The 13,678-nt window shown below is 35.7% G+C and overlaps 1 protein-coding gene across 20 annotated transcripts in view; it reads right to left on the reverse strand.

Annotated features, from left to right (window-relative positions):
• The window catches only part of FHIT (fragile histidine triad diadenosine triphosphatase), a 1,490,910-nt gene that overhangs the window by 933,565 nt on the left and 543,667 nt on the right, over positions 1–13,678 (reverse strand). Inside the window, exon 1 of one of the 20 annotated variants that reach the window (XM_077990312.1) lies at positions 10,854–10,963. Coding sequence (XP_077846438.1) covers positions 10,854–10,869 — 16 coding nt within the window. The 5' untranslated portion in view covers positions 10,870–10,963. 20 annotated transcript variants of the gene reach the window in all.

The raw sequence follows: 13,678 nt of genomic DNA on the forward strand, positions 1-13,678 counted from the left end.
TTGTTCTTTTTGCTTAGTCTTGCTTCAGCTTTGTAGGCTCTTTTTTGGTTCCATATGAATTTTTGGATTTTTTTTCTAGTTCTATGAAGAATGATGGTGGTATTTTGATGAAAATTGCCTTGAATTTGTAGATTTCTTTAGGCAATATGGGCATTTTCACAATATTGATTCTATCCATCCTTGAACATGGGATGTGTTTCCATTTGTTTGTGTCATCTATGATTTCTTTCAGTAGTGTTTTGTAGTTTTCCTTGTAGAGGTCTTTCACCTCCTTGGTTAGGTATATTTCTAACTATTTTATTTAAGAACATTTTGCCTTGCCTTACATCCAGAGATTTTCTCCTATGTTTATTTTTTTTTAATTTTTATTATTTTACATTTAATTCTATGATCCACTTTGAATTAATTTTTGCATAAAGGTATGAGATTTAGATCAATGTTCATTTGTTTTTTCCAATGGATGTCTAATGCTCTAGCACCATTTGTTGTAAGGCTGGACAATAAATTGCTTTTGTATCTTTGTCAAAAATCATTTGAGCATATTTACGGATGTCTATTTCTGGGTCCTCTGTTCTGTTTCATTTTGTATATTTCATTCTGCCAAAACCATGTTGGCTTGATTACTACAGTTATATAACCTTAATATTGGGTGGAGTGATATATATACACATATATATGTAGCTATATATAGCCTTAATATTGGGTGGAGTGATTCTTCCCACTTTATTTTATGTCAACATTGTTTTAGCTATTGTAGGTCCTGTGCATTTCCATATAAATTTAGATCAAATAAGCTTGCTAGAATTTTGTTAGAAATTTAATTACTCAAAGATCAATTTGGGCAGAACTGACGTCTTTACTATGTTGAGGCTTCTAAGTCTCTACGCACTTAAGTTTTTAATTTCTTTCAGCAGCATTTTGTAATTTCACCATATAAACTCTGTACCTGTTTTATTTATTTATTCATTCATTTATTTATTTATTTCTGAGACGGAGTTTCACTCTTGCTGCCCAGGCTGGAGTGCAGTGGTGTAATCTTGGCTCACTGCAACCTCCACCTCCTGGGTTCAAGTGATTCTCCTGCCTCAGCCTCCTGAGTAGCTGGGATTACAAGCACGCACCACCATGCCCAGCTAATTTTTTGTATTTTTAGAAGAGAGGGGGTTTCATCATGTTGGTCAGGCTGGTCTCAAACTCCTGACCTCAGGTGATCCACCCGCCTCAGCCTCTCAAAGTGCAGGGATTACAGGTGTGAGCCACTGCACCCGGCCTCTGTGCCTGTTTTATTAAGTGTATATACCTAAATCTTTTATTTTCTTTGGAACTATTGTAATTGATACAGTGTTTTTGATTTTGGCACCTGCACATTCTTTGTTAGCATGTAAAAATAAGATTAATTATTGTATGTATCCTGCACCCTTGCTGAACTCACTTGTTCTAGGAGTTTTGTTGTTGTAGATTTCTAGGGATTATACAGGTAAATAATCATACCATCTACAAATAGAGATCTATTTCATTTATTTCCAAACTTCATGCCTTCTATTTTCTTTTCTTGCCTTATTGTTTTGGCTAGACTTTCCAGTACTAGTTGAATAAAAGTTGTGACAGTGAACTTCCTGGCCTTGTTTCTAATTTCAAGGATGCTCTTTAACAAGTTGAGATAATTCATCACTATTTCTAAATTGCTGATAATTTTTATTATAAATGGATGTTGGATTTTGTCAGATGCCTTTTTATATGATGATATTATTTGCTTTATTTTATTTTTAATTTCTTCCAGTGTTTTCTCAATGAATTTTCTTCTGTAGCTTGTTTCTATGGTATATTATGCTAATTAATTTTAAATTGTTGAACCAACCTTACATACCTGGAATATAATAAGCCCTACCTGATCATATTACAAAATTCTTTTTATTCTTTGCTATTGTTTTGTTAAGAATTTCTGAGTCCAAATTTACAAAAGACATTGAATTATAGTCTTCTTCTTTCCTCCCTCCCGCTTCTTCCTCTTCCTCCTTCTTCTTGTGTGCAGTCTTTGCCTGGTTTTGGTATCAGGGTAATCATGACCTCATAAACTGAGTTGAAAAGTGTTCCCACCTCTTCTATTTTCTAGAAGAGATAATGTAAATTTGGCATTAACTCTTTTTTAAACATTTGGTATAATTCTCCAGTGAAATAATGTAGTCCTAGAGATTACTTTTTTGGGATATTTTAAATTATTAATTCAATTTTTTAAATAGCTATAGGACTAGGATAGGGCTGTTCATTTCATGCTGGCTGAGTTTAGCTAGTTTATGTTTTTTTTAGAAATTGGTCTATTTCTTCTATGTTGGTTGAATATATGAGTGTAAAGTTGTTCATAGTATTTTTATTATGTTTTAGTGACAACGGGATCTGTATTTATATTTCCTATTTCTTTCCTGGTATTGGTAATTTTGTTATTGTCAATTTTGCTAGTAGTTTATCAATTATATTAATTTTTTAGAAGAACCTGCTTTTTGTCTCATTGACTTTACCTTTTTCTTATTTTTAATTTCATTGATTTATTCTTTTATCCTTATTATTTCCTCTGTCTACTTGCTTTTGGTTTATTTTATTCTTCTTTTTCTAGCTTCTCAGAGTAGGAACTTAAGTTATTGATGTGAGGCCTTTAAAGATTTACACTTTGACCTGTTGATGACTTAGAAGTGTGTTATAAATTTTCACGTTTTAGAGATATTTCTGCTGTATTTTTGTTATTGAGAACACATTCTGTAAAAATTTGCTAAGAATTTTTATGGCCTATATGATATGGTCTATTTTGGTGAATGTTCTTTGGTTGCTTGAAATAAAAAGTATATTCTGCTATTGCTGGATGGAGTGTTCTATATAATTCAAGTAGATTCTATTTACTGATTGTGATGGCTCAATCTTCTATATTCTTGATGATTTTCTGTACAGTAGTTCTATTTGCTGTTGAGAGAGGACATTGAAGTCCTCAAACATAATTGATGATTTATTTGTTTCTCTTTCAGTTCTATCAGTTTTTGCTTTGTGTATTTTGAGGCTCTGTTTTTTGGTGTGTACATAAGATCATTTTGTCTTCCAGGTAGATCCATTCTTTTACCATTATATAATGTTCCTCCTTGTTTCCAGATATTTTCTTTGTTCCAAAGTCTACTTTTATCAGATACTAGTATAAGCACTCCCATTTTTTAAAAAAATTAATGTTTGTATGATATATGTTTTTCTACCCTTTCACTTTCAACTTAACTAACCATAGAATTTGAAGTGAGTTTCTTGTAGGCAGCATATAATTAGATTATGTTCTATTATTCACTGTGTTTTTCTCTGTCTTTTGATTGTATTTAGATGATTTACATTCTAGGTAACTATTGATAAGTTAGCATTTCACTATACCATTTTATTACTTGTTTTCTATTTGATTCCTCTGGTTCTCATTCCTCTGTTTCTCCTTTCTTGCCTTCCCATGGGTAACCTAAACATGTTTTAGGATTTCATTTTGATATACAGTGTTTTGGGAAGTACTTCTTTGTATAGTTTTCATTGTGGTTTCCCTGAATACTAAAACCTAATATGTGACTTATTACAGGCTACGTTATCAATATTTAACTAGTTTGAAACTTCACTCCCATTTACATCTCTTGTCCTTCCCATATTTCAATAACATTGAATTGAGTATCAGATGGTATTATAATTTTTGTTTTAATCATCAAACATGATTTATAAAACTCCAAGAGAATAGTTTATTGCATGTACCCACAAATGTCTTTTCAATGTTTTTTCTCTCTTCCTAATCCTCTAAGATTTCATCTTTTATGGTTTCCTTTCTGTTTAAAGAACTTTCTTTAGCCAATCTTTAAGGGTAGGTCTGCTAGCAACAAACTCATTTACTTTTCCTTCATCTGAGAATGTTTTTATTTCCTGTTCATTCCAGAAGTAGAGTTTTTCCAGACATAGAATTTACAGTTGATAATTCTTTCAGTAGTTGAAAAATATTGTGGCATTTCCTTCTGGTCTCCATTTTATGAGAAATCTGCTGACATTTGAATTGGTATTCCTCCATAGGTAACATGTCATTTCTCTTACTGCTTTCGAGATTTTTTCGGTATATTTTATTTTTAAAAGATTAATCATGATGTATCATAGCATAGATTTCATTGGGATTATATGTGGGGTTCATTCAGCTTCTTGAAGCTGTAAGTTTCTGTCTTTCACCAAATTAGTTAAGTTTTCAACCATTATTTCTTCAAATACTCATGTTTGTTTGCTTGTTTGAGACAGGGTCTCCCTCTGTCGCCCAGGCTGGAGTGCAGTGGTGTGATCTCGGCTCACTGCAAGCTCCACCTCCCGGGTTCACGCCATTCTCCTGCCTCAGCCTCCTGAGTAGCTGGGACTACAGGTGCCTGCGACCAAGCTGGCTGATTTTGTTTTTGTATTTTTAGTAGAGACGGGGTTTCACCGTGTTAGCCAGGATGGTCTCGATCTCCTGACCTCGTGATCCGCCCACCTCGGCCTCCCAAAGTGCTGGGATTATAGGCGTGAGCAAACCAGCTCATTCTTACTGTCTTTCAGAGTTCTCATTTGGTTGTCTCTTGTACCATTACCAGAGTTGGTAGTTGTTCTTAGCAGGGAAGAGCAGGGGAAAATGGGTCTACATCATATTTTCTGGACCAGAAATCTGTTTATTATATTTTAATTGCATATTTCCATTCATTTTTTGGCAATTAACCCTTTTAGATCTTATTATAATTATTTGTGTAAATCCACAGATTTGAAACATCTTGGTTATTTATCTTTGTATATTTTACAGTGCCTTGAACAAAGCAGATTCTTCCTTAAAGTCACTTATAAATGAATGAATGTTCATGCATATTTTTTTTCTGGGGCTTACAATGGAACAAGACCTATCTGTTAAAAGACTGGTTGTTGGCAGAATGTAAACATGACTTATAAGTGTTCATCCTTGCAAATGGACACAGGAGTAACAGGGAGAAACTTCGTTAATGTGATTTACAGAAACTTGGTTCAGAACATATGTTCACTTGGTCATCACTTCCCTCTGGTCATCACAACAATTTTTCAATCATTTTTCTGCTTCCAGCAGATCAGAACATGTGATAATGCTGTGACAGATTTCCCCACCATTACTTCCTAAAGTCATTATCTGCTTCTAGCTTAAACCTTGAACACACAAACACACACATATATACACACTAACGTACACATACATGTATGTTTCGAGCATCCAATTTTTCAGAGAAGATAGGAAGTAGGGGAACATGATGAATTTTTTTTTCTAAAAATAAAACCATCATTTGTCCAACGAAAGATGAGTATAAAACACCCATACCTAATAACAAATGGCACAGAACAACATTGCTGGAAAACCCCAAACAGACCTCACGAAAACAGCACTGAAGATTGCATGTGAGAGCTAGAAGGCCTCAGGCAGGGAATGCAATGGAATGTAAGACCAGGCCCCCGCTGGGGCTAAGAAGTAGGAATGACAGAAAAGCAAGCAGGAAGAGACCTTGGTCAACTGAGTTCTCCCACTGAGCAAGAAAGAATTGAAAATGACAGCTCTAGGCAGGAAAAGGATGGATGCCTGACCTCCCATTTAACTATTGTAATCATGCATTGTTATCAATTGGCTTGGTCTTTTAAGATTCCTAGTCACTTGTCCCTCATATTTGTGGCACATACTTATCACTGTGTGGGTTTGCTTTTAGGCAAACAGAAGTTTTAATTTTTAATGGAGTCAAATCTATTGCTCTTTTCAAAAATGATCTTTCTCTTTGTCTTCAAGTTTATAAAGTCCTCTCTCCCACTAGTAGGGATAAACACTCATTTCTATTCTGGGTTTCTAATGATTGATTTTATACATTTATTTATTGCTTTAATCCAGATGGAATTAATATTAGTATATGGTGTGAGGAAGACTGTAATTCTTCCAACTCTAATGCATTCTTGATAAGTAAAAAATAGGGTTTCCTACAGTAGAAAATTCAGCCTAGAAAGGCTGAAAATCCAGCCTTTCAGTATTCTGAGGCAGGAATGGGGTGAATGAGGCACTTTCCTCAAAACCTAAAAACCTCATCCTGTTTTACTGGGGACTTGGGATAACCTTCTTTATTTCTCAGTGTCTCCTCTTTTATGTACAGTAGTGACACAAATATCCACTGTGTTTCCAAAGAGAAGTCAAGTGCTTAAGCTCCTCAAGTTTTCTGAGTACATTCGGTGTAGAGGATTTTCTATTACTGGTTACACTGAATATACAGGGCCTTGCTGGAGAATGTGACCAGGAGAAATAAAACTTCAGAAAACATAAAATGAGCTGTCAAAGGATTTGCACTTTGTAGGGGTATACTCAGAAGAAAAACAAGTCCTAGTATTTAGAACACATTAGATGTAACCTCTTAAACTCCAAAGTTCTCTTCAAACCTTACCTATTTAATTTGAAAGCAAGCAATGTTCCAGTGTTAACATTTCTGATTTGGGGGATGTCAGATAGTGAAATTTGGATTAAACAGAGGGAATTTATAGTCTTACTCTAATTAATAAATGGACTTACAGGGTTCTGAAAATAAAACAACCTCATAATTAGTTGGTAATTAACATAGCTGACAGCCAGGTAGAACTGTCCAACCTGTGCCATATTCTCACAGGTGTGCCCACAAAATACAATATTATATTTAGAATAAATACGTTGCCCACCTTCATTCATCCAGCAAGATGTACTGACTTTTCACTGTAGACATGAACCTGAAGGGAATTAAAAATTAAGGATGGCCCCTGTTCTCACAAAAGCTGCCAAATTTGGTACACTCACTCTGTCTTCAAGGAACACGTGGTCAGGTTTCTAGATTATGCTTAACTAGATTGGGACAGTGGATTACCCTCAGAATGCCCTTGATAAAAGCTTTCAAAATTTTTCTTTACTCACAAAACCACATCCTCAGGTAACCTAAACAGAAGTCCAATATATAATATAGAATAATAGATAAAAGTATAAATTATTTGGTCAAATGAGGACTACTAGTGTTCTCAAAGCACTACCCCACTTTCAAAATACACACACACACACACACACACACACAAAATTCCTGGAACTTTGCAGAGTTTCAAAATCACTGCAGCTGATGAACTGATAAGTAGAAAGAAGGGGGAACAGATAGGTACAAATGTAGTATAATAAGCACAACAGAATGTTAATGTTAGACACTGAGGGGTGGCTACACAGGGTGTTCACTATAAAATTACTTCAGCTTTCATATATGTTTACTTTTTTCATAATATAATATTGGAAAAAAACAATCCTGCTCTTGATTCCTATATCTAAAAGTTCTTAAGGTTTTAGTTGAGTAAACAGCTAGAATTTTTGGCTGGGCACAGTGGCTCATGCTGTAATCCCAGCATTTGGGGAGGCTGAGGCAAGTGGATCACCTGAGGTCAGGAGTTCATGACCAGCCTGGCCAACATGGTGAAACCCTATCTGTGCTAAAAAATAATAATAAATAAATAAATAATAAAATAAATAAATAAAAAATACAAAAACTAGCCGGATGTGGTGGCAGGCACCTGTAATCCCAGCTACTTGGAAGGCTGAGGCAACAGAATCACTTGATACCAGGAGGAGGAGATTGCAGTGAGCCAAGATTTATCCTGGGCAACTTATCCTGGGCAACAAGAGCAAAACTCTGTCTTGAAAAAAAATTAGAACTATTATGTGTTCTTAATTGACCCCTTTATCATTATGGCATGTCCCTCTTTATCTTTGGTAAACTTTCTTGTCTTAAAGTCGACTTTGTCTAATCAGTGTAGCCACATTGGCTTTCTAAAAATTATTTCCATAACATATATTTGTATTCCTTTCACTTTTAATTCTTTGTGTTATCGTAAAGTGCATATGTTGTAGTTAGCATATTGCTGGGTTTTATTTATTTGTATCCATGTTGACAATCTATGACATTTAGTCCATTTACATTTGGGACATTTAGTCCATTTACATTTAATGTAATGATATAATTCAGTTTTAAGTCTACCATCTGAATATTTATGCCATCTATTTTTGTTTCCCTCTTCTTTCTTGCCTTCTTTCTATTAAAATGCATATTTCTAAAGTTTCCATCTTCATGCCACTATTGGTTTTTTAATCATACCTCTTTGTAGCATGCATGCGTGTGTGTGTGTGTGTGTGTATGTGTGCAAGCATGCTCTAGGACTAATAATATGCATCCTTATCTTGTCAAAATACACCTAAAATTAATATTATACCATCTCATGTAAAATATAAGAACTTGACATTTATTACTTCCTTGTCCATTATGCTGTCACGTTTTACTTCTATTTGTATTGTAATCCTTTCAATACATTGTCATGATTTTTGCTTTAAATAGTAAGTTACCCCAAAAGAGTTTAACCGAAAATAAAGAGTTTTAAAATATATATGTTAATCCATATTTTTACCATTTCTATGCTCCTCATTCCTTCCTGTTAATGATTCCATTTGCTATCACTTTCTTTTAGGCTGAAGAATTTGCTTTAGCATTTCTTATAGTGCAGGTTGACTAGCAGTACATTTTCTTAGGTTTTGTTTATCTAAAACTTAGGTTTTGTTTATGCAACCATAAAAAGGAATGAGATCATGTCCTTTGCAGGGGCATGGATAGAGCTGGAAGAGATCATCCTCAGCAAGCTAACACAGGAACAGAAAACCAAACACTGCATGTTCTCACTCATAAGTGAGAGCTGAACAATGAGAACACATGGACACAGGGAGGGAAACAACACATACAGGGGCCTGTCTGGGGTGGGATGGGGGGCAACAGTGGGAGGGAGAGCATCATGATAAATAGCTAATGCATGTGGGGCTTTAATACCTAGGTAATGGGTTGATAGGTACAGCATACCACCATGGCAAATGATTACCTATGTAACAAAGCTGCACGTCCTGCACATGTATCCCAGAATTTAAAGTAAAATGAATTTAAATTTAAGAAAAGAATTTTAAAAATGTCATCCTATTGTCCTCTGGCTTGAATAGTTTTTATTTAGGAGCTAAAATAACTCTTTCTGTTGTTCTCCTATATGTAATGTCTCTCCCCTCCTCCCATCCTCAGCAGCTTTTCTCTTTACTTTTGGATTTTTATCAGTTTGGCTGTCATACTTCTAGGTTGGTTTTCTTTGTTTTTATCCTGCATTGGTTTCTAAACATCCTCAACCTGTAGTTTGATTTGTTTCACTATATTTGGGAAAATTTGTTCTTTTTTTAAACTATTTTTTTCCTCCCTCATTCTCTCTATCCTCATTTCTGGAACTCAGATTGTTCAAATGTCAGACTTCTTGCTTTTGCCCCACAGATCACTGAAGATTTATATATTTTTTCTAATTTCTCCCCCATTCTTCAGATCAAATAATTTGTACTGATCTGTCTTAAAGTTTACTGACCTTTTCTGTAGTTTCTAATATGTTGCAAAGCCCATTCAGTAAACTTTTCATTTTGGAAATTATTATTTACAGTTCTATAATATAGATTTGTTTCTTTTTTATAGTTTACATTTATTTCTCTGAGATTTCCCATCTCTTCATTTTACGTCACTCATTTTATGTCAAGTCCTTGAACGTACTTACCTATTTTAAATTCCTCATGTTCTAATTCTCATGTTTGAGTTATTTCAACATCTGTTTCTATTTATGGCTTTTTTCTGATTAATGGAGCTGCTTTTTCACATATCCAGTAATTCTTTCACTGTATGTTAGACACAGAATGTCACACTTAGGAAATCTGCATTATATTGTCTTCCTTATAGGGTACTGAGTTTTTTTCTGGCAGGAAATTACATTTCTAAAATATTATCTTGAACCTTTCATTGTTAGAACTGGTCTATTTGAATTTTGTCCTTAGTCATAGAACACAGCCTTACGGTAGCGTATGGGTCCCACTCCTGAGCCTGGCCTTTCTGGGGTTGCAACTGAATGCCCAGGTGCTCAGGGAAATCTGCCCTCTCAGACTAAGAATTCCAACGTCTCCCATCTCTGGGCAACCACTAGTGTCTTTGTTTGGCTCTTGGTCCCACAGTGAACCCTCTCTGCTAGGCCTCATGGTGTCTTGCCCTGCTTATGCATAGTCAAGCCTTCAGACAATGACCTGCAAAGAAACCTCCATGTACACTACCACCACATGCCCTACCTCATGCATCTCGCTTATGCAGTACCCCACTCTGCTAATTCCAGCCCCTCAGCAGCGTCAAAGTACAAACTCTGCCTTATCAGCTTATTGAAACAAGTATGTAATGCTTTGCCCCACCTCCTTACTATCCAGTCCAGTGAATGCACCCCTAGGCAGAAAGCCAAGGTGAATACGAGGCTTGCCTCAGGGGTTTACCTTCTCTCAAGGGTCACAGCTGCGCACTGCCTGTTAGCCAATTTCTGAAAACACTTGTCTCATATATTTTATCTAATTTTATAGTTATTCATGAAATGAGGTCAAGAATGATACCAGTTACTTCATTGTGGCTTGAAAACTAAAATGCGTTAGTATCTCTCTCCATTGCCACCATCAACACTTGAACTTTACAAATGATTCTATTTATGCTACCACCTGCTACTGAATGATGAATAATAATTATCAAGTGAGTTGCCGAGGCTTCCTGCTCTTACTTCTCTTACCATGTTCTCAGATATCTGACTGCTAGCTAATGTCTCTGCCCAGGAACAAAAGAGGCCAGAGAAGGTAAAAGAGGCAGCTCAAGTTCCCTCATATTTTCTCCTTCCAAAAGTTATGAAGAGTAGAAAATAGTTTCACAAGGAGGTTTAGAGATTATATGGAAATAGTAATGGGTCTGACTCACCAGCTTCCAATACCATCGTCACAACCAGCCCTTCCTCGTGGTAATTATGTATTGGTTGCACCTGATACCTAAGCAGTAGTCGGCTCTCTTTTACAATAAATCACATCTGTCTCTATGATAGACTCTGACCTCAGCTCATAAAAGAACTTACTAATACCAACGGACTCTGACCTCAGCTCATAAAAGAACTTACTAATACCAACAGCATTTTTTTTAATGACACTGGCTTGCAAATGCATCTGATTTGAAATAAACTTTCTTTCTACCATTTTTAGGTTCTGTACTTTTGAATAAAGGTGTAATCACAGCAAATCAAATTCTCAGAAAGAAGACTACAATAAGTAAACATTAAGCAGTGTTCCTTTTTGAAAGCGGGAGAGAGTATATGTTCAGGAATGTTCAGGGATTAGTCTGGTTCTTTTTCAAGTTTTTATTTATTGATTTTATCTTAACAGCAAAATGCAATGCCTGGCTAGAGCCTTTAAATACAGATAAACAATATAAACAAGCTGCAACTTAAGTATATCATTCTTCTAAGATCACCTCAGAAAAGAGAAGGTGGCTCCCAACTTGTCCCAAATTAAATATATTTAAGAGAAGCAAATAAGAATAGTAGCTAAAGTTGAGGGACAGGGCAATTCGAGGCATCAGATGCTCCCTTTCAGGTTGCTAAGATGTTTCCAAATGGTTCCTGTATCTGTGTGGCCAAAGTGGTATAATTTGTTTTCTTAGCTTTTTCAATGCCTCTGCATATTAGATCACAATTTTAACTCAAGTTTATTTTTGTTGTATGTATTTGATAATCCTTTGGTGGTGTGGAACTTAAATCATCACTTTCCAGAGCAAGGAAACAAAGGCTGACACTTCTGATATAGAAGGCTGCAATCTGGAAAGGACGATGGTTGGAGGGACAGGTGGATGATTGGGACCACCACTAGCTTTATTCTTTATTTGTTCAACATGTTTTCATTAAATTAGGGTACGGATGTGGACAAGTTAGAAGCAGTCTCTCTCACTATGGAGTTTACAGTCTACCAGTGGTGAGAATGGAGGACTCAAAGGCAGACAAAAATGCCTAATGTGTCACCTAGAGAACACAACCAAAAATTAGTTACCCAACAACTTCCTACAGCTGCTACCTGCAGTTATGTGCATGCCAAGTAAGATAAGAAGAGGCCTACAGCCTCTCCTGGACAATCCTGGGAGATCTTGACCATTCCCTGAAAATCCTCATCTACAATCTTCAAATGCCAGAAGGAACAAGGAGGTGCCATCAGGTTTCACAAGAACTCATTTATTTTTTTAATTATTATTTTTTCCTTTTAGTGGGCATAATGTGGTTGTTGTTGTTGTTGTTTTTGAGACACGGTCTCATTATGTCACCTAGGCTGGAGTGCCGTGGCACCATCTCAGCTCACTACAACTTCCGCTTCCTGGGTTCGAGGGATCCTCTCACCTGAGCCTCCACAGTAGCTGGGATTACAGACATGTGGCACCATGCCCAGCTAATTTTTGTATTTTTTTGGTAGAGATGGTGATTTGCCATGTTGCCCAGGCTGGTCTCAAACTCCTGGGCTCAATTGATCTGCCCGCCTTGGCCTCCCACAGTGTTTGGATTACAGGCATGAGCCACTGTGCCCAGCCAACTTTTTAATTATGTAAATTAAAGGGCTACAAGTGCAGTTTTGTTATATGGATATACTGCATAGTGGTGAAGTCTGGGCTTTTAATGTAATCGACAGCTGAACAGTGTACATTGTACTACTTCACTCCCCTCCCACGCTATCACCATTCTGAGTCTCCAGTGACTATTATTCTATACTCTGTGTCTACATATACACATTATTTAGCTCCCACTTGTGTGGACATGTGGTATTTCACTGTGTCTGAGTTTTTTCACTTAAGATAATGGCCTCCTATTCCATCCATGTTGCTGTAAAAGACATGTTTTCATTCATTTTCTGTGGCTGAATAGTATTCTATTATATATACCTATATACACACACATATACATAAATAAAATGTGCTGTGTGTATATATGTGTATATGTACATACATATGGTGTATATATGTGTATACATATGTATATGTGTATGTGTGTGTATATATATACACATATGTATACACTTATATACACACACAGAGCACATTATCTTTATTTAATCAGCTTGATTTTTTGGAAGAGTTTCAGTAGGATGAGTATCAGTTCTTCTTGGCACATTTTGTAGAATTTGGCTATGTGACCATCCAGTCCTGGGCATTTTAGGGGGAAGGTTTTAAAATTATTGATTCAATCTTACTATTCATTACTGGTCTGTTTAAGATTTCTATTTCTTCCTGGTTCAATCTTGGGAGGTCATATGTTTCCAAGAATTTGTCAACTTCCTCTACATTATCTAGATTGTCAGTGTATACTTCTTCATAGTAGTCTCTGATGATCTTTTGTATTCCTATGGTATCATTTGAAATGTCTTCTTTTTCATTTCTGACTTTTATTTGGATCTTTTCTTGGCTAGCATAGGCAGAGGCTTATCAATTTTGTTCATCTTCTCAAAAAAGCAACTTTTTGTTTAACTTATCCTTGGTATTGTTTTCTTGGTTTTCATTTTCATTTTATTTTTAACAACCAATTTATATCATTCAAACAGGAAAAACTGCCTTATGCTTATGTTTTAGCCTTGTTTTCTGTTTATTAAAAGAAGACCTGAACCAGATACAAATTCATGATACTTTCCTTCAAGGACACTTCTTACAAAAACTACTAATATGCATATTTTGGCATACAAAGGTCATATTTGCTAAATCTTTTTTCCCCTTAAATACAA

This window comes from Macaca mulatta, chromosome 2 (genome assembly GCF_049350105.2).
Source record: "Macaca mulatta isolate MMU2019108-1 chromosome 2, T2T-MMU8v2.0, whole genome shotgun sequence".
NCBI lineage: Eukaryota > Metazoa > Chordata > Mammalia > Primates > Cercopithecidae > Macaca > Macaca mulatta.